The sequence below is a fragment of the Oncorhynchus keta genome, chromosome 12 (genome assembly GCF_023373465.1).
Source record: "Oncorhynchus keta strain PuntledgeMale-10-30-2019 chromosome 12, Oket_V2, whole genome shotgun sequence".
NCBI lineage: Eukaryota > Metazoa > Chordata > Actinopteri > Salmoniformes > Salmonidae > Oncorhynchus > Oncorhynchus keta.
The window spans coordinates 5746512-5768398 of record NC_068432.1 but is presented as its reverse complement, the minus strand read 5'-3'; the positions used below and the strand labels follow the sequence as shown (position 1 = coordinate 5768398).

The 21887-nt window shown below is 45.9% G+C and overlaps 1 protein-coding gene across 2 annotated transcripts in view; it reads right to left on the bottom strand.

Moving 5' to 3' along the window:
• LOC118390902 (protein Jade-1-like) overlaps positions 1–21887 on the bottom strand; it is a 154101-nt gene that overhangs the window by 96305 nt on the left and 35909 nt on the right. For both annotated transcript variants that reach the window (XM_035781645.2, XM_035781646.2), the window contains one exon: positions 8752–8909. In XM_035781645.2, coding sequence (XP_035637538.1) covers positions 8752–8909 — 158 coding nt within the window. The remainder of the gene's footprint in view (positions 1–8751; positions 8910–21887) is intronic.

The following is a 21887-nucleotide window of genomic DNA, read 5'->3' as shown; positions in this document are numbered from 1 at the left end:
TAAGTCACAACAATAGACAAACTCAGTGTTAACTAATAACACAAATTATTGTATTTTTCTTGTCTATTGAATACATTATTTAAACATTCACAGTGTAGGTTGGAAAAAGTATGTGAACCCCTAGGCTACTGACTTCTCCATTGAAGTCAGGAGTCAGCTAACCTGGAGTCCAATCAATGAGACACGATTGGAGATGTTGGTTAGAGCTGCCTTGCCCTATAAAAGATCCCTCACAGAATGTGAGTTTGCTATTCACAAGAAGCATTGTCTAATGTGAACCATGCCTCAAAACAAAATAATTCTCAGAAGACCCAAGATTAAGAATTGTTGCCTTGCATAAATCTGGAAAAGGTTACAAAAGTATTTCTAAGATAAAGTCCACAGTAAGACAAATCGTCTATAAATGGAGAAATTTCAGCCTTGTTGCTACTCTTCCTAGGAGTGGCCGTCCTGCAAAGATGACTGCAAGAGCACAGCGCAGAATGCTCAATGAGGTTAAGAAGAATCCTATAGTGTCAGCAAAAGACTTGCGAACATCTCTGTTGACGAGTCTACAATACGTAAAACACTAAACAAGAAGAATGGTGTTCATGGGAGGACATGGAAGAAGCCACTGCTGTCCAAGAAAAACATTGCTGCACGTCTGAAGTTTGCAAAAGAGCACCTGGATTGTTCCACGCCGCTACTGTGAAAATATTCTGTGGCTAGATGAAACTAAAGTCGAGTTGTTTGGAAGGAACGCACAACACTATATGTGGAGAAAAAAAAAAGGCACAGCACACCAAGATCAAAACCTCGTCCCAACTGTAAAGTATGGTGGAGGGAGGATCATGGTTTGGGGCTGCTTTGCTGCCTCAGGTCCTAGACAGCTGCTCTCAGACAGAAAAATGAATTCCCAAGTTTATCAAGACATTTTGCAGGAGAATGTAAGCCTATCGGTCTGTCAATTGAAGCTCAACAGAAGCCAGGTGATGCAACAGGACAACAACCCAAAAGACAAAAGTAAATCAACAACAGAATGGCTTCAATAGAAGAAAATATGCCTTTGGAGTGGCCCAGTCAGTCCTGACCTCAACCGGATTGAGGTCATGCCACAGGATCTCAAGAGAGCGGTTCGCACCAGACATCCCAAGAATATTGTGGAAACGAAACAGTTTTGTAAAGAGTAATGGTCCAAAATTCCTCCTGACCGTTGTGCAGGTCTGATCCACAACTACAGAAAACATTTGGTTGAGGTTATTGCTGCCAAAGGAGGGTCAACCTGATATTAAATCCAAAGGTTCACATACTTTTTCCAACCTGCACTTTGAATACAGTGTGTTCAATAAAGACATGAAAAAAAAATCACAATTGTTTGTGTGTTATTAGTTTAGTTTAAGTGTGTGTCTATTGTTGTGACTTAATGTCTTCAAATTTTATTTTATTTTTTTCCCTCCCAATGTAAGTGTTATATTTCCAGTATGCCTACGTCTAAACCAGGGGAGAAGGACTGCCCCCTCTTACTGAAGCCAATCAGTTCAAGGCCGACCGCGGTACTGCAGGCACTGTAGGATCCCCCATTATAGTGAAAAGGAAAATGGCAATCTTCGTGTAAATCAAACTTTTTTTAAGACAATCATGATGGTAACAATAATTGCTTCTATTACACCAGATGAATGTTCTTGAACCGTTTATTTAAAAATCGCACACAGAACAAGTTTAGTTGATGAGACTACACAACAAAAGGAGCTGTGACCCACTGTGTAAAATTCGATATTCGCTCAGAATTTGAGCAAACGTTGATTGTTTCTCATATGCACGATATGTGCATGTGCAACACCCCCCACGCTTCCTTGTAAACAAGCCAAGCTAAAGATAGATAGCTAGCTTGCACAACTAGACTAAAACTGTGGGGAGAAATTCTCCGATGGAGCTTTCTGAAAAGGAGATGGAGAGACGACACTGCCACATAGTAATGACCAGCTTAGAGATATAATTAAAACAGAACTAAATTGGAGCATTTTCGAGCCTTCGTGCGAGAGGAAGATGGATTGGCGGTCTCGCCAACGGGCTCTGGGGAAAAGTCTAATTTACTAGCTAGCTAGTTCTAGTCTTCAAAAAGCTCGGAAAACAACCTCAATTTCTGACAGTCGTCTGTCTTCCGGCTAAAGACTTTAGTGGACGGATGGCAAAACCCGCAAAAGCAACAGGGTCTCAGAGCAGTGTGTGGTGGAAGACAAGAGCGCTATACGTGAGGGTGCATGCGACCACGTCTTCTGAAGCCTGGGAGAGATGTGTTGGGGAAGCCTGGGAGAGATGTGTTGGGGAAGCCTGGGAGAGATGTGTTGGGGAAGCCTGGGAGAGATGTGTTGGGGAAGCCTGGGAGAGATGTGTTGGCCACAATCCTAAACAACTCAAAAATGGTCAGAATCGTTGTGGATTAAGTTCATATGACCTACATATGGTATATGCACAATGACCTAGAACTGTACATCAAAGGTATAGAACAGCACTGCGATGGATACATGTAAGGTCGGAATGGAAAGTATAGTGATGACATACTATTGAATGATTGAAAGTTTTGTATTTCTACAAACGTAATAACCCTTTGCCTTGATGACAGCTTTGCACACTCTTGGCATTCTCTCAACCAAACTTGACTGGTACTGTATATCTCTTTGTTGTGTGTGGGAATACTTTGGAACAGATGTACAACATTTTAAATCACTTGGCGCCGGCTACCACGAAAATGCGGTGAATAGGGGGTTCAAATAAATTTTTAAAATTGCTTTGAGCTGGTCGAGCCCCGGTACACACAATTTTTCAGATGTTGCCCTACTGGAGTTACACAGTATTGTTGAAACGTACATCTATGAGCTACTTGCTATGGGCGTCACTGCTTTTAATGTCACGACTGACATTTGGACCAGCGACGTCAGCCCCATGAGCATGCTGAGTCTGACCACACAGTGGGTGGATGAGGATTTCGTACTGAGGAAAGCCGTATTGTTCCAGAATGTGCTGGTTCTCATACCGCTGCCATTTCAAAAGGCTTTTGAGAACATGTTTGAAACTTGGACACACTCCTGGCGCCGTTTGAACAACAGACTGGATGTGATATCCTCCGTCGTGGAATTGAAACGCCTGCTCAACAAAACTGTCGACACAGACCGCGGGGTTAAAACTTACAAAAGTACTTGAGGCTGTGAACAAGTGAGCCGGTGACATTCTCTCTGAGCCTCTTTACTGTGTCGCCACCAGGCTCGATGCTAGGTACAAGGGCAGCTACTTCAATGCAGACACGAAACAAGGTTAACGTGAAAAGTTACATACGCAGCTGGACAAGATGGAAACGGACACAGCAACAGTGCGCGCCGAGGAAGAAAGGCCACAGACAGACAGACAGAGCTGAAACTTTACTGCTTGACATGTGTGATGAAATCCTGGTTGAGAATGAAACGACTGAACAACGAAACAGCACAGCAAGTAGGTGAAAGAAATAGGTTTAGATTATGTTTTACTGGTAATGGGGACACACGTAAATGGAAACAAAAACAAAAAGTTTTGGGGGTCGGTGGTGTGGTATATATGTGTGTGTGTGACCTTTATTTAACTAGGCAAGTCAGTTCAGAACAAATTCTTTATTACAATGACGGCCTACCCCGGCCAAACTCTGACAACGCTAGGCTAATTGTGCACCGCCATATGGGACTCCCAATCACGAACGGATGTGATACAACCTGGATTCGAACCAGGGACTGTAGTGGCGCCTCTTGCACTGAGATGCAGTACCTTAGACCGCTGCGTCCATGTGTGACTATTTAACTGTACTAGAATGCTTAAAAAGCCTCAAAATGTAAATATCATTTTTTGGGGGGGCAAGGAAAATATTGGATATCGATATCGGCGCATCCCTAGATGAGACAGTTGTATAGGCTTTGTCCGTTTTGCTAACACCCACTGTGGATTGATTGGCTTGCTAGCTAGCATGTGTGTCGTGTGTACTTCTGAGCATGAGTCTCCTCGTCTCCTTCTCCCTACCAGAGATGTTCCAAAAAAAGGAAAAGGCTGCTGAACCAACAGTCTCCTGGTCCCTGATGAGCAGGAAATAGCGTCATTTGTGAGAAGGAGTGGGAAGTGAGTGAGGATGAGTCACCCAGGCGAAACAGAGCAGAGGTTGTGTCCCAAAGAGTACCCTATTCCCTTTATAGGGCCCATAGGGGTCTGGTCAAAAGCAGTGCACTATATAGGGAATAGGTTGATATTTGGGACAGAGACTCTGAAGGTCCTGCTGCCACCTGCACAGCCCGCAGTGGCCACAGCTATTGGCATGAGGGGCCCCTCACCAAACCACAAAGAAAAACACCACAGAGACATGTACCACAGGGCAGCAGCGGAACTGATAACAACGGAGCTGCCTGTTGTTTCATGTGGGATGATCAACAACTAGAGCTTTCCCCCTAAAGCGGTCTGTATGTCTGAGGTGGCAGGGTGCACAACACGTGATACATACATGTAGACAGAGGCACAATGAGCTCACATAGAAACACACATGTAGGCACAGGAGAGAGGGCAGGCAGATGGGAGTTCGTAGGGAACCCTTTAATGCCCCAGATGTTGCTCAGCTCAGCTCAGCCCACGATGCATAGCACACAGCTTTAATCCGTCACACGGGTCCAACCACAAGTGCTGGTGTGGAGGGTGAGTGTGTATGTCTGTAGGGTGGATTCATAGCTGTGGCATGCACACTGCTTTTGGTGGGAAGACTGCGTTTCCTTGCAAAGAGATCCAGCTGCACCACCCAAGGGAGAAATAACACACACCCGCACACGCAACTAAACGCACAAACACACAACCCAAGGGATCACTACTGTAAAACACACACACAAGCACCCCCCCCCCACACACACACACAAACTGGGGACAGTTTATACACACACATACATCCTTTGGAGAATGTTGTGCTTTAGGATGTAATACAAATGACTTAATAGCCTACTTTCAGTGATCTATGTGCTTACGATTCCAAGCCCAGCTCGCATGGATTTCATCTCCCGTTTTACTAAACCAGTCTTCAACTCAATAGGTGGTGTACCACTACAGCGAGGTCTATCAATCCACTGATGGGTTACTGGCGCATAGAAAAGGTGACCAGAGAATCCAAACCTGAGCATATTTACCTTCGTATTGCTTAAAATTATCCCTTATTTTCAGTGCATAGGGGGTAGGGGCAAGGGGTGGATGTAGGATTGAGCCAGAGTTCTCCAAGCCATAGATAAGACAATGAAAGGAGAGGGCATCCCTGTGACATTGTTAACAGGAGAGTATAGGCCTAGAAGTGATGGCGCCCCTCCATCCAGCCACCCTGGTGAGAGAGCTTACAACAGCATGACTGGACTCTAACAAAGCCTGGTCTGCACAGCAGCTCTGGAGAAGAGGATAAATACTATTCAAAACTACTTCTAATACTTTAGCGGGGCTTGATTGAACTTCCTGACGCATATGGACCCCACCCCCGGCACTCCAGGCTGACTAAAGCAAACAAACTATTTTGAAAGTTTTCAAATAGTATTGAACCCAGGTTTGCTCTGGAAACTGCAGGCCTGCCGGCCCAGGCACTGGGATTAGACAGACAGCAGGCAGGCTGCGGTCAGAGTTACCATTACCAAGCCAAGCAGAGCCAGGACAGAGAGCAGCAAGCCAAGCTCAGTCAATCCTGAACCCAGTGACCCAGGCCAGGCAGAACCAGTCAGTTTGGTAATGATGTGGTACAGAATAGTGGGTTCTTAAAACCTCCTTGACCCATGCTCATCCTTGGCCGAAAGCCTGTCTCTTTATAACGTCAATCATCATCATTGAAGGAGTTTGGGGAGTTTCCAGTTGTTGAAGTGGACATAAAATAGTGTACTGTGACTTTAAGCCTGGTCTGCTGGGAAAGGATGCTGCCTTGAGCTGATCAAAGCCTCTGGCCACAGTTAGTGCACTACACCGAATAGGGTGCCATTTGGGATGTAGCCTAGGACTGAGAGGAGGTTGTTCCCTGGGGAAGCAATGCTCGTTTCCTAGGCCAAGGCCCTGCTCCTCGGCTCTCTTGACCTCTGAACCCCAAACGTATTTTATCTCCCCACTGAGCCACCAAGTCATGCACTCGCTCGCCCTTTTTCTCAGCTACTGTTTGGTTTTCCTCTCCTCTTCCCCTCAGGCCAAACCAAAAGTCTTTCGAAGTATGATGGTTTCCAGTTCTCCGCCACCACAGTCAACAGAATAAAAACCAGTTTTGCCTTTGCTGCTGCTGCGTCAAGCCTTTTCTTATTAGGAGAAAAGAAGGTTCTCGTACATGTAATGATTTCTTCCCCTGCGTTTCAATGGGGACTGAGGCTAAAGATACCGTGCCAATTCGTCATTCTCTGTCTGCCGAATGAGACTGTTATGCAACGGCTAATTACTTCCACTTGGCCAAGGGAGTGGGGGGGGTCTCTCTCGCTCTTTGAAAAGGAGCACAAACACAGGGACTGAGCCATCTCGGTCTTTCTCTTCGACCATTAAGTGTTTATCGGAAACCACGACGGCACAGTGAGCTCGTACAGACCGAGCGAGGGCCGCACAGTGGACGAGAAGAGGAGGACTGCGAGCCCGAGAGAGGCTAGCTGAGACCGACAGGCCCTGCAGCTTTTCCTTTCCACAACGTTTGGAAGATGTCATTATTTTTAAGTGCAGTCAACTCACTTATTATCTACCTTCAACCCTCTAGCCCTGCATCTCCCCACATTCTAAATCAATCAAATCAATGCAAGCACATGCTAATTTGTGAATCTATCCATCCATTTATCTAGTTAGCCTTATCTGTTTCTCTCCTAATTTGTACCTTTTTTAATTCATTTTTATTTAACTAAGTAAGTCCGTTTAGAACAAATTCTTATTTACAATGACGGGAACAGTGGGTTAACTGCCTTGTTCAGGGGCAGAAAGACAGTTTTTTACCTTGTCAGCTCGGGGATTCGATCCTTTCGGTTACTGGCCCAACGCTCTAACCACTAGGCTATCTATCCAGCTCTACACACAGCTTATCTATCCAATCCATCTTTGCACATTGTGTTTCCTGCATGAGCAGACAGAGAGTAAAGCACTGAGGTTTGTTGGTGTTTCCCTGTGACCCAGTCCCTTTGGTGTGACTTCTCTACCCCCCACTTTACCTCTGCCTCACTCCGTGAGTCTCTGTGTAGGTGCGTGTCTCCGCATGAGTGTGTGTGTGTGTGTGTGTGTGCCCCATCCTCCCTCTGGGAGATGAATAAGCCTACAACCCAGTCTGTGTAGTCCCCCCCATCTGACGAACTCCGACCAACATCTCCGTGTTCCCAGATCCTATGAACCCTGGTTGGTGTGTGACCCTATGAACCCTGGTTGGTGTGTGACCCTATGAACCCTGGTTGGTGTGTGACCCTATGAACCCTGGTTGGTGTGTGACCCTATGAACCCTGGTTGGTGTGTGACCCTATGAACCCTGGTTGGTGTGTGACCCTATGAACCCTGGTTGGTGTGTGACTCTATGAACCCTGGTTGGTGTGTGACTCTATGAACCCTGGTTGGTGTGTGACTCTATGAACCCTGGTTGGTGTGTGACCCTATGAACCCTGGTTGGTGTGTGATCCTATGAACCCTGGTTGGTGTGTGATCCTATGAACCCTGGTTGGTGTGTGATCCTATGAACCCTGGTTGGTGTGTGATCCTATGAACCCTGGTTGGTGTGTGATCCTATGAACCCTGGTTGGTGTGTGATCCTATGAACCCTGGACACTGAGCAGCACTTAAGGGCCCCACTACAAACCCTTTCTCACAATGCAGCTGACCTGACCCCTAGAACACATGGTGCTGCTGTGATCACTTCCAGTAAAACCTGTCAAATGTGTGAGGTGGGGAATGGGGCGTGTGTGTGTGTGTGTGTGTGTGGGGGGGTGTGTCTGTCTGTCTGTGGGAGATGGTGAAGCTAAGCACACAGGCCTGTGTGTGTGTGTGTGTGTGTGGTCTGTCTGTGGGAGATGGTGAAGCTAAGCACACAGGTCTGTGTGTGTGTGGTCTGTCTGTGGGAGATGGTGAAGCTAAGCACACAGGTCTGTGTGTGTGTGTGTGTGTGTGTGTGTGTGTGTGTGTGTGTGTCCTCTCAGAGCAGTGAAAGCATTCAAACAGTAGGGCCCTAAAAACGTGGACAGAATCACAAGAATGGAATTCAACAATATTCAAAACATGTATTGAATTTATTGGGGAATAAACTAAATGAAGTGAATATTTCTTTAAAATTTGCCCTAGTCTATCATAAGAGACGAACAGTGATTCCTGCAACTTTCTGAATAGGCAAACGGGCAGCTGGCACTTTGTGTCGTCATCAGCAATGAGGCTCATGAAACATATTCTGGTAGATGGAAAGGCGTTCCCAAAAACCTTCTCAATTAAATGTGACAAACAAAGTAGCCTCATTACCTTGCAGAATGATATGATTATTTGCATCCAGTGGCTAGTTTTGTTTTGCAAACTCTAACATCACATGTGCGTTACAAAAACAATCACTAAACAATAGCTAGGTGTGCAATGGAATTCGTCTCACATTTTCCCTAAAGCTCAAAAGTAGTCTCCTGATGTGTTTAAAGCATTGTTAATCTATTGAAATTTGTTGGGGGGGATTTTGATGGCAAAAACCTAACAAAACAGAACCCTGGAAAAACATAATGGAATCAGGTGATTTTAATAGAGCCCTCAAACAGTAAGCATCGTCCCTACCTGACGACAGGTTCTGGGATGGCGTCTACGCTGGCGGGGACCTGGACCCCCTTCTCCCACTCCTGTCTCCAGGGGTCAGACAGCACGTAGAAGTCATCAGGGCCCAGCTGGGCTGAGTCTGGCAGCTTCATGGCCGTGATGAAGTCCGTCCGGAACACCTGACCAGAAACACACACAGACAGAGGAGTCATTCGGACACCATTCACAACGCAAAGCGAGAGCGTTGGAGTCAAATGATTATGATAACAATCATTTGCATCTGTATACCAGTTTGAATTTGAGAAAACATGACAGGTTTCAGGCTAAAAACATTGCAACCTAAACATTACCATCACTCAGGCTGGGGGGGCAGTCCATTTAGGGTGATATTGTGAGCACAAAAAAAAAGACGAAATGACATCACTTGGCGAACTAAGTATTGTCGAAGGGGGTGTAAAGTAGCACAGGGGAAAGAGCCTTTAAAATAGTGCTGAGTGATTAGTGTTTGAGATTGGTTCTGTTTCGGTTTGTTTAAAAAACATTTTTAAAGGAAATTACAGAAAATATTTTACAGCTTTTTAATGGAAATTTCAAAGCCAAAAATAGTGAACAGTCAATTGCCAAAACATTGAAAATATTCCATTGTCTCCGTCAGGTTCACATTGGGTAGACATCAATAGAAAATTGGAAATGACTATGAAATCAAATATTTGTGAATATCACTTACTGTATTATTTTTCATTATCTCATCTCTGCTCAGTCAGTAGGAGTCTGCCAGCCAGACCATCTAACGTCATCTCTGTGCTCCCCATACTGTACTGTCTTTAGTCATCCTATTTAGCTCGTCTGCCTAAATAGCCTACGCTGCAGATCTGTCTGAATCATTTTACTGGTTCTTCAAAGTAGATAAGGCATACTTTCACAAACCTTCTCTAGCCCTCTCCTCGTTGTGTTGTGTACATTCCTCTTTCATGCGGTCTGTATGTAACCTAACGTAGCAGGGTGTAAGTGTGTCCATCTCTGTCCGAGCCGGAAAGAGAGGAGGCACAATGGATTGTCATTGTAGTTAATTATCACGTTTCTGCTCTGAACTAGGTTGATTAGTTGCTTAATGAAAATTACATCTCCCTTCAAACCAGTATCCCACATAGTTCTAGACTTAATTTCTCTCATGAAGGATTCGATTTCGCTCTAGAGAGAAACGGTTTAAGTAACTGAATCGACATCAGTCAATTAGTTGTTTAATAACCAAAATACTATTATTTCAGTTAATCGCTCAGCAGTACTTTACAACGAACGCTATAAAGAACACCTGAAAGAAGACGGCCAGAGAAACAGGATTTCACTCAAATTGACACATGGAAAAACACAACAGAAAGAGTTTCAGTCACTGTCAAATTATCATCATACCAATCATTTGCGTCGGTATAGCAGATCTCAAACTCAAAAAGCATCGTCAACAGGGAATCTCCATTGTAAGTGTGTCGCTGGGTGCATCCCAAATGGCACCCTATTCTCTTTATAGTGCACTACTTTTGACCAGGGCCCTATGGGTAGTGCACTATAAAGGGAATAGGGTGCCATTTGAGGAAAAGGCTTCACGTTGTATGAAAGGGCAGTCCTTTAGAGACTTATATTGTCAGAACAAAACAAGCCGAAGTCACATGGCGATCACTGTTGTACTGTTGCAGGTGGCAGTGGTGTTGATATCCGGTAGCCCAGGTCAAATAACCGCTACAACTAACACTACAGTCTGTGTATGAAAAGCCTACATAAAACGGGCGATTTCAATTTCAACATTGACAAAAGGCCACCGGCAGACCAACAACTTTGTCAGATTTCATAGGAAATATGAAAGAAAAGAAAGAGCTGGGCCTCAGGATGCTCTGTGCCTCAGAGCCCGGTGTGAGGCGAGGGGCTGTGTCCCAAATGGCACCATATTCCCTTTACAGTGCACTACCCATAGGGCCCTGGTCAAAAGTAGTGCTAAAAAAAAGAGAATAGGTTCCCATTTGAACCCAGTGGGTCTCAAGCCTGTGCCCTGGCGGGGGCCTGCGGGGCAACACTGGTGTGATCAGTCCCATAAGAGGCACTGATCCCCAAACCTACACCAACCTTCCTCAAGGACATCAGGCACAGGCCCACCATGCCATGCAGAGCATTATCCAACCAGGCTGGCAGATGAGCTCTGACACCCACTTCATTATACACGTTATCATTCCTTAAGAAGCCTCTGCTTATCCCCTGCTTTACTAGTTAGCTGCCTGTACCTATCCCTTCCTACATCCTTACTTCCCTCCCTCCATCTTCCCTCCCTCTCTCCGTTATCCTCCATTCCTCTGCTGATGCTCTCACTAGCACATAGATATAACATGCATAGGTATTTTCTTCTTACTTCAGAAACAGGGGGAGGGATACTGGGAGTTGATAAACAGGGGGAGGGAGGATAAGTGTCTCAGAGCGGGAGCGAGCGAGTTGAAAAGACAGCTGAAAGAGAGACTGGAGAAAGCAAAATGAAGAGGAAGGGAGTAGATAGAGAGGGAGTAATGGTTAGGTCACAGGGGAGTTGACCTTTATGACCGGAGGGCAGGAAAGATACATTTCTCTGGTTGAGTCCCAAATGGCCCCCTATTCCCTTTTTAGTGCACAGCTTTTGATCGGGGCCCATAGGGCTCTAGTCAAAAGGTAGTGCACTATACGGGAAAAAGGTGCCATTTGGGACGCAAGCCTTTATCTAGAAGAGCGCTCTCTCTTCCTGAGATTAATGTGGAGAAGCTGAGAAAGCGAACGCAGCAGCCCCAGTAAGTGCTAGGCTGTATATGAAAAGGCCATATGTAAAACCCAGGCAGACAGCCGGGTGAAAGTCGCCTTGGTCGACCAGGGTGTCTGCCAGCGCAAATAAATAATGCAATGTAGCGAGTGTGTGTGAGACAGTGTGTGGGGGACGGAAAGTGTGTGTGTGAGACAGAGAGAGCAAAGAGAAAGTGTGTGTGTGTGTGTGTGTGTGTCTCAGACAGTGAGCCGAGGCCAAGATGAACCCTCCTCCCCTTCAACAGAGCAGAACTGGGGGAGGACAGTCAGGATGATCTCCTGTTCGCTCTCCAACACCCAGCAGGAGAGGAGAGGGTGTGTCAGTGATTCATTTTTACTGCTGTGTTTATACAACCCAACCACAGCTAATTAATGTCAGGGAAACAGAATTACAAGGTCCCTGGTTTTAATGTCCACTCCTCTCCCTCCCCCTTTACCCCATCCATCTCTCATTTCACCCCACCCCTCGCCCTCCCTCCCCATTTGCCCCACATCTCTACTTCCACCCCCGTTTCCTCTCTTTCCCCTCTCCCTTTATTCCCCTTTCTTATATCAAACAGTGTGTTGTGGAAATCAAATGGTGTTATTGGTCACATACGTGACTAGCAGATGTTATTGCGGGTGTAGCGAAATGCTTGTGTTCCTAGTGCAGTAATATCTAACAAGTAATATCTAACAAAGTACAACATATCCCCAATACACACATCTAAGTAGGAATGAATTAAGACTACACACATATGGATGAGCGGTGTCAGAGCGGAGCGGACTAAGATACAGTATAATAGTATAGAATACAGTATATACATATGAGATGATGTATGTGTGTTTAGTGTTGAGGATGAGCGACTCCCAGGCAGGGGCTTGTCAAGCGGCTATGATAATGAAGACAGGAGGACAGTGTCGTTCCCAGCACTCGTCCTGTACACAGCAGTAACAGTCAGGGATAGGGCACCTCAATGACCTACAGCTACTTACGTCAGCATCATCAGGTAAAAACACACACACACCTCTCTGTAGCGGAGTGAGGATGTAAACCCAGGATGGATATGAGTTATGTTTTGTAGCGAGCAGGGTTCTCATTACCTCCAATCTAGTGCTTAAGTGATGACATGGGGAAGGAGGGGGATGACAGGCCGAGAGGGATTACAAATCACACTACACACACAGAGAGAGAGACAGAAAGACAGAGAGAGAGAGAGAGATCTGCAGAGCAGAACACTGTTCACCTCAGTAATGTAAATCTGCCTCACTGCAACAGGAATGTGTGCAGGTTTGACTGACTCACCTGGTCTCGCTCACCTTTATAATCATCTACATGAAGAAGGTAGGTGTGAATTGAGAATAGTGACGGTATGGAATGGGAAAGTGTCTAAATGCACACCTGACCAAGCCGCACCAAGATGGAAGGCTGTGTCCCCAATGGCATCCTATGTAATGCACTACTTTTGTAGCCTGGTCCCATATCGGTGTGTGCTTTTACCTACTCCATAGTCATTGTCAAGCCAAACCATTTTTTTTGCATGACAAGTCCATAAGGAGTTGTCAAGAGAGCAGAAACAGACTGGAGAACACTATCTGCAGAAACATACACATACTTGAATGAAAAGCGACACGCAAACTGGCCTCTCTCGAAGCTGAGACCGCGAAAGGTGACTGGCCATTCCCAGGCGCATTTTGTTATTGTTTTGAGGAAATTTGCATTTGCGGTAAAAGAATAAGTAGATTTTTTTTTATTAATATATATATATATATATATATATAGTGCCTTGCGAAAGTATTCGGCCCCCTTGAACTTTGCGACCTTTTGCCACATTTCAGGCTTCAAACATAAAGATAGAAAACTGTATTTTTTTGTGAAGAATCAACAACAAGTGGGACACAATCATGAAGTGGAACGACATTTATTGGATATTTCAAACTTCTTTAACAAATCAAAAACTGAAAAATTGGGCGTGCAAAATTATTCAGCCCCTTTACTTTCAGTGCAGCAAACTCTCTCCAGAAGTTCAGTGAGGATCTCTGAATGATCCAATGTTGACCTAAATGACTAATGATGATAAATACAATCCACCTGTGTGTAATCAAGTCTCCGTATAAATGCACCTGCAGTGTGATAGTCTCAGAGGTCCGTTAAAAGCGCAGAGAGCATCATGAAGAACAAGGAACACACCAGGCAGGTCCGAGATACTGTTGTGAAGAAGTTTAAAGCCGGATTTGGATACAAGCTTTAAACAACCCAAGGAGCACTGTGCAAGCGATAATATTGAAATGGAAGGAGTATCAGACCACTGCAAATCTACCAAGACCTGGCCGTCCATCTAAACATTCAGCTCATACAAGGAGAAGACTGATCAGAGATGCAGCCAAGAGGCCCATTGTCACGTTCTGACCTTTATTTCCTGTGTTTTGTATTTAGTTAGTATGGTCAGGGCGTGAGTTGGGTGGGCAGTCTGTTTGTTTTTCTATGTTTTGGTTATTTCTATGTTTCGGCCTAGTATGGTTCTCAATCAGAGGCAGGTGTCATTAGTTGTCTCTGATTGAGAATCATACTTAGGTGGCCTGAGTTTCACTGTGTGTTTGTGGGTGATTGTTCCTGTCTCTGTGTGTGCACCAGATAAACTCAAAAACAGTCCTTTCACATTTCTTGTTTTTGTTAGTTTGTTCATGTGTACCTTAATGTATTAAAAAGTACCATGGACAATTACCACGCCGCGTATTGGTCCTCTGATCCGTTTCGCCTCTCCTCTTCGGAAGAAGTCGAATCACCCACCAAAATCGGACCAAGCGGCGTGGTAAAGGACAGCGACGACAGCAGCAGCAGCAGCAACAACAGCGGCCAGCATCAGAGCAGAATCTGGACTACACAACTTGGGAGGAGATAGATAGGTGGGCGGTCGACCCAGGGAGAGTGCCGGAGCCCGCCTGGGATTCGATGGAGCAATGCAAGGAAGGTTACAGGAGAATGAGGTTGGCGAAGCCAGCACGGCAGTGCGACAAGTACGAGAGGCAGCCCCAAAAATTTTTTTTGGGGGGGGGGCACACGAGGTGTGGTACTAAGCCAGGTAGCAGACCTGAGCTCACTCCTCGTGCTTATGATAAGCAGCGCATTACTGGTCAGGCACCGTGTTATGCGGTTGAGCGCACGGTGTCGCCAGTGCGTGTCCATAGCCCGGTGCGCTATAGGGCAGCCCCCCGAAAGTGCCATGCGAGTGTGGGCATTGAGCCAGGGGCGTATGGTGCCTGCTCAGCGGGTCTGGTCGCCGGTACGCAGTCTTGGTCCAGGTTATCCTGCGCCGGCTCTGCGTGCTGTGTCTCCGGGCGCTGGGAGGGTGCAGTGCGTCCTCTGCCTGCGCTCCGCTCGTACCGGGCAACTGTGGGAGTGGAGCCTAGGGGAGAGGTGCGTGTAGTAAGCACTAGATCTCCCGTGCTTACCCACAGCCCGGTTCAACCTGTGCCTGCACTCTGGAGGGTCCGGGCTAGAGTAGTTGTCCAGCCTGGGGAAGTGGTGCCAAGGTTGCGCACCAGAGCTCCAGTGCTCCCTCACAGCCCGGTCTTTCAGGCTCCTCCTAACACCAAGCCTCCTGAAGGTCTCCCCAGCCTGGTGGTTCCTGTGGCAGCCCCACGCACCAGGCTGTCTCTCTGTCTCCTCCCTGCAGGTGCTCCCGCCTGTCCGGCGCCGCTGCCGGAGCGTCCCGCCTGTCCGGCGCCGCTGCCGGAGCCTCCCGCCTGTCCGGCGCCGCTGCCGGAGCCTCCCGCCTGTCCGGCGCCGCTGCCGGAGCCTCCCGCCTGTCCGGCACCGCTGCCGGAGCCTCCCGCCTGTCCGGCGCCGCTGCCGGAGCCTCCCGCCTGTCCGGCGCCGCTGCCTCCTGTGGAGCTCCACGCCCGCTGTCCGGCGTCTCGCTCCCGGAGCCTCCCGCCTGTCCGGCGCCGCTGCCGGAGCGTCCCGCCTGCCCGGCGCCGCTGCCGGGCAGCTCCACGCACCAGGCTGTCTCTCTGTCTCCTCCCTGCAGGTGCTCCCGCCTGCCCGGCGCCGCTGCCGGAGCCCCCGCCAGAGGCCCGGGCGCCCTCAGCCCAGAGGCGCAGAGCCCGCCTGCCCAGAGGCGCCAGAGCTGCCCGGGCCTCCCGCCTGTCCAGAGGCGCCAGAGCCGCTGCCCAGAGGCGGAGCCCCTCAGCCCAGAGGCGCCAGAGCCCCTGCCCTCTGTCCCGAGCTTCTGTCCCTCTGAGGCCCGAGCTTCTGTCCCTCTGTCCAGAGCTTCTGTCCCTCTGTCCCGAGCTTCTGTCCCTCTGTCCAGTGGGGTCATTGAGAGGGGTTGCCATGGTGAGAAAGCCACGGAGGCGGACAATAAAGCGGACTAAGACAATGGTGAAGTGGGGTCCGCGTCCCGCGCCAGAACCGCCACCACGGACAGACGCCACCCAGACCCTCCCCTATAGGTCAAGGTTTTGCGGCCGGAGTCCGCACCTTTGGGGGTACTGTCACGTTCTGACCTTTATTTCCTGTGTTTTGTATTTAGTTAGTATGGTCAGGGCGTGAGTTGGGTGGGCAGTCTGTTTGTTTTTCTATGTTTCGGCCTAGTATGGTTCTCAATCAGAGGCAGGTGTCATTAGTTGTCTCTGATTGAGAATCATACTTAGGTGGCCTGAGTTTCACTGTGTGTTTGTGGGTGATTGTTCCTGTCTCTGTGTGTGCACCAGATAGGACTGTTTTTGAGTTTTTCACATTTCTTGTTTTTGTTAGTTTGTTCATGTGTACCTTAATGTATTAAAAAGTACCATGGACAATTACCACGCCGCGTATTGGTCCTCTGATCCGTTTCGCCTCTCCTCTTCGGAAGAAGAGGAGGAAATTCATTACACCCATGATCACTCTGGATGAACTGCAGAGATCTACAGCTGAGGTGGGAGACTCTGTCCATAGGACAACAATCAGTCGTATATTGCACAAATCTGGCCTTTATGGAAGAGTGGCAAGAAGAAAGCCATTTCTTAAAGATATCCATAAAAAGTGTTGTTTAAAGTTTGCCACAAGCCACCTGGGAGACACACCAAACATGTGGAAGAAGGTGCTCTGGTCAGATGAAACCAAAATTGAACTTGTTGGCAACAATGCAAAACGTTATGTTTGGCGTAAAAGCAACACAGCTCATCACCCTGAACACACCATCCCCACTGTCAAACATGGTGGTGGCAGCATCATGGTTTGGGCCTGCTTTTCTTCAGCAGGGACTGGGAAGATGGTTAAAATTGATGGGAAGATGGATGGAGCCAAATACAGGACCATTCTGGAAGAAAAATGGAGTCTGCAAAAGACCTGAGACTGGGACGGAGATTTGTCTTCCAACAAGACAATGATCCAAAACATAAAGCAAAATCTACAATGGAATGGTTCAAAAATAAACATATCCAGGTGTTAGAATGGCCAAGTCAAAGTCCAGACCTGATTCCAATCGAGAATCTGTGGAAAGAACTGAAAACTGCTGTTCACAAATGCTCTCCATCCAACCTCACTGAGCTCGAGCTGTTTTGCAAGGAGGAATGGGAAAAAATGTCAGTCTCTCGATGTGTAAAACTGATAGACATACCCCAACCGACTTAATCGCAGCAAAAGGTGGCGCTACAAAGTATTAACTTAAGGGGTATTAACTTAATTTTGCACGCCCAATTTTTCAGTTTTTGATTTGTTAAAAAAGTTTGAAATATCCAATAAATGCCGTTCCACTTCATGATTGTGTCCCACTTGTTGTTGATTCTTCACAAAAAAATACAGTTTTATATCTTTATATTTGAAGCCTGAAATGTGGCAAAAGGTCGCAAAGTTCAAGGGGGCCGAATACTTTCGCAAGGCACTGTATATATATATACACTTTTTAAATCAGGCCTAATACAGTAATTATGACAACTTCCAGAGGATGGCCTCCAACCTATCTTGCTGCATGACCTGAATCTAGTACTGAAAGCATAAGCTACAGCTAGCTAGCACTGCAGTGCATACAATGTGGTGAGTAGTAGACTCAATAGATAGATGATAGTTGAACAGTTTAACAAATTGGATTTCTTTAAAAAATGAAGGCAAAGTAAGAGAGCGAGAAAGAGCTACGTATATTTCGTTGTATTTTTAGCTATTGAATGCAACTAGCTAGTTTAGCCTACTTAGAAACACCTGGCTAAAACAGACAGGGACGCTATGTTAGCTAGCTGGCTAAGGCTATCCAACACAAACTCTTACAAGTCAAGCTAAGCTTTCGGATGTATTAATTTATTGCCACCAGGGCCCGCCGTTGTAACTGCTAAACTGCTTGCTGACTGTACTGCATGATTGTAATGCGTTTACAAACTAGTTTGTTCTATTAGTTATGTCTGCTATGACATTAGTGAATATGGTGGCAACGATGTAGGCTGTGTATGCAGCAGTTAGCGGATATGAAATGAAGGTTTGGCTTGGAAAGGATTTTCACCTGGTCACAGACAGCTGATGTGTTGTGCACTTTAGTCCACAAGCGAAGGGAAAAAGGTGAGAGGAGGAGAGCGTGTAGATGCGAGAAGAAATTATACAACAAGCAAAATTATCATGCTATGAAAGTGAACTGTGTTTGCATGTGATCAGGGGTGTATTCATTCTGCCAATTGTGTTAAAATGTTTCTTAAAAACAGAAGCAAACGTAACTGGGAGAAACGTACTTTTGTAAATATAGTGTATGTGGACACTAGAGGTCGACCGATTATGATTATTGGAGGACAAAAAAAGCCGATACCGATTAAAATCGGGCGATTTTTTTTACATGTATTTGTGGTAATTGTCATTATAACAATACTGAATTAACACTTATTTTAACATAATACATCAATAAAATCAATTTAGCCTCAAATAATGAAACATGTTCAATTTGGTTTAAATAATGCAAAAACAAAGAAATTAAAAGTGCAATATGTGCTATGTAAGAAAGCTAACGTTTAAGTTCCTTGCTCAGAACATGAGAACATATGAAAGCTGGTGGTTCCTTTTAGCATGAGTCTTCAATATTCCCACTTAAGAAGTTTTAGGTTGTAGTAATTATAGTACTATTTCTCTCAATACCATTTCTATTTCATATACCTTTGACTATTGGATGTTCTTATAGGCACTTTTGTATTGCCAGTGTAACAGTATAGCTTCCATCCCTCTCCTCGCTCCTACCTGGGCTCGAACCAGGAACACAACGACAACAGCCACCCTCGAAGCAGCGTTACCCATGCAGAGCAAGGGGAACAACCACTCCAAGTCTCAGAGCGAGTGACGTTTGAAACGCTATTAGTACGCACCCCGCTAACATCACATCGTTACACCAGCCTAATCTTGGGAGTTGATAGGCTTGAAGTCATAAACAGCAGAGCTGCTGGCAAAACGCACGAAAGTGATGTTTGAATAAATGCTTATGAGCCTGCTGGTGCCTACCGTCGCTCAGTCAGACTGCTCTATCAAATCATAGACTTAATTATAACATAAACACACAGAAATACGAGCCTTAGGTCATTAATGTGGTCAAATCCGGAAACTATCATCTTGAAAAGACGTTTATTCTTTCAGTGAAATACGGAACGTTCAGTATTTTATCTAACGGGTGGCATCCCTAAGTCTAAATATTCTTGTTACATTGCACGTCTTAATTACGTAAAATTCTGGCAAATTAGTTCGCAATGAGCCAGGCTGCCCAAACTGTTGCGTTCATTGCACGCAGATTCAGGGTATTTGCGTGCAATGAACGCAAGAGAAGTGACACAATTTCACCTGGTTAATATTGCCTGCTAACCTGGATTTCTTTTGGCTAAATATGCAGGTTTTAAAATATATACTTCTGTGTATTGATTTTAAGAAAGGCATTGGTGTTTATGGTTAGGTACACGTTGGAGCAACGACAGTCCTTTTTCACGAATGCATCGATTATATGCAACGCAGGACATGCTAGATAATCTAGTAATATCAACAACCATGTGTAGTTATAACTAGTGATTATGATTGATTACGTTTAATGCTAGCTAGCAACTTACCATGGCTTCTTACTGCATTCGCGTAACAGGCGGGCTCCTCGTGAGGTGGTTAGAGCTTTGGGCTAGTTAACCGTAAGGTTGTAAGATTGAATCACTGAGCTGACAAGGTGAAAATCTGTCATTCTGCCCCTGAACGAGGCAGTTAACCCACTGTTCCTAGGCCGTCATTGAAAGAATGTGTTCATAACTGACTTGCATAGTTAAATAAAAGGTGTAAAAAATATGACCAATTTACAATTATGAAAACCGGCCCTAATTAAATCGGCCATAACGATTAATCGGTCGACCTCTAGTGGACACACCTTCAAATTAGTGGATTTGGCTATTTCAGGCACAGCCGTTGCTGACAGGTGTATGAAATAGAGCACAGTCATGCAATCTCCACAGACAAACATTGGCAGTACAATGGACTTACTGAAGAGCTCAGTGACTTTCAACGTGGCACCAACATAGGATGCCACCGTTCCAACAAGTCAGTTTATAAAATGTCTGCCCTATTAGAGATGCCCCGGTCAACTGTAAGTGCTGTTATTGTGAAGTAGAAACGTCTTGGAACAACAACGGCTCAGCCTCGAAGTGGTAGGCCGCACAAGCTCACAGAGCGGGACCGCTGAGTGATGAAGCATGTAGCGTGTAAAAATCGTCTCTCCTCAGTTGCAACACTCACTACAGAATGCCAAACTGCCACTGGAACCAACATCAGCACAATAACTGTTAGTCGGGAGCGTCACGAAATGAGTTTCCATGGCAGAGCAGCCAAGCCTAAGATCACAATGCACAATGTCAAGCGTCGGCTGGAGTGGTGTAAAGCTTGCCGCCATTGGACTGTGGAGCAGTGGAAACGCATTCTCTGGAGTGATGAATCACGTTTCACCATCTGGCAGTCCGATGTAGAAATCTGGGTTTGGTAAATGCCAGAACACTACCTCCTCCAATGCATAGTGCCTGCTGTAAAGTTTGATGGAGAAGAAATAATGCTCTGGGCTAACCCCCTTAGTTCCAGTAAAAGGACATTTTAACACTACAGCATACAATGACATTCTAGATGATTATGTGTGTTCAACTTTGTGGAAGACCCTTTCCTGTTTCAGCATGACAATACCCTTGGGCACAAAGCGAGGTCAATACAGAAATGGTTTGTCGAGATTGGTGTAGAAGAACTTGACTGGCCTGCATAGAGCTCTGACCTCAACCCCATCGAACACCTTTGGGATGAATTGGAACGCCGACTGCGAGCCAAGCCTAATCGCCCAACATCAGTGCCCGACCTCACAAATGCTCTTGTGGTTGAATGGAAGCAAGTCCCCGCAGCAATGCTCCATCATCTAGTGGAAAGCCTTCCCAGAAGAGAGGAGGCTGTTATAGCAGCAAAAGGGAGACCAACTCCATATTAATGTCCATGATTTTGGAATGAGATATTGGACGTACAGGTGTTCACATACTGAATTTGTCCAATAGAAAACTCTCGTTTTCAACTGTTGGACTAATAATTACACCCTAGATTAATTATACTGAAGAATAAAATGAACTCAACATGCAACAATTTCAAAGATTTGACTGAGTTACAGAAATCAGTCAATCTAAATAAATGTATTAGGCCCAAATCTATTAATTTCAAATGCCTGGGAAGGGGCGCAGTCATGGGTGGGCCTATGACTGTGCCCTCATCGGCCCATCCACCTGGGAGCCAGGCTCAGCCAATCAGAACTTGTTTTTTTCCCCCACAAAAGGACTTTATTGCAGACACAAATACTCATGTCACCTTGATTACTTGAATTGTTCTCTCGACCTGTGCACCTACGTTGTAAACGTCCATTCATAGGCTAGGTTGTAGCAACCTCATGATGGGGATAGGGAACATGTGAGTATCACGTAGTAGCCTAAACCTATCGATGTTACATTGAACTGGGTGAATGGAATATGAATGACAGTCATCCAATATGCTGTAATAGAAGGCCGTGCTCATTTAAAAAAATTAAAAAATAAACATTCTCCTGCCTTATCTTAAACGTCACCAACCACCAATGAAAGTGATGAGCATGAAACTGCTGCTGCTACAGTGCTGCTGCCCGCATCAAGTCTCAAGGCCATTTAGGATGAAAAAAAAAAAAAAAAAACTTAAGTAGAGCGAAAAACAAACTGACAACTTCAACGGATTTAACTGAATTCTGAAAAGTGTCGTACATTTCAAAAAGGCTTATGTTGACTTAAGGCTACACTACAGGAGGCTGGAGAGCGAGGGAGACGCAGAGCAGAGAAAGAGAGAGACACACAGAGAGTTCAAGAGAAGACCGGCTATGTGCACACTGCCCACAAAATGA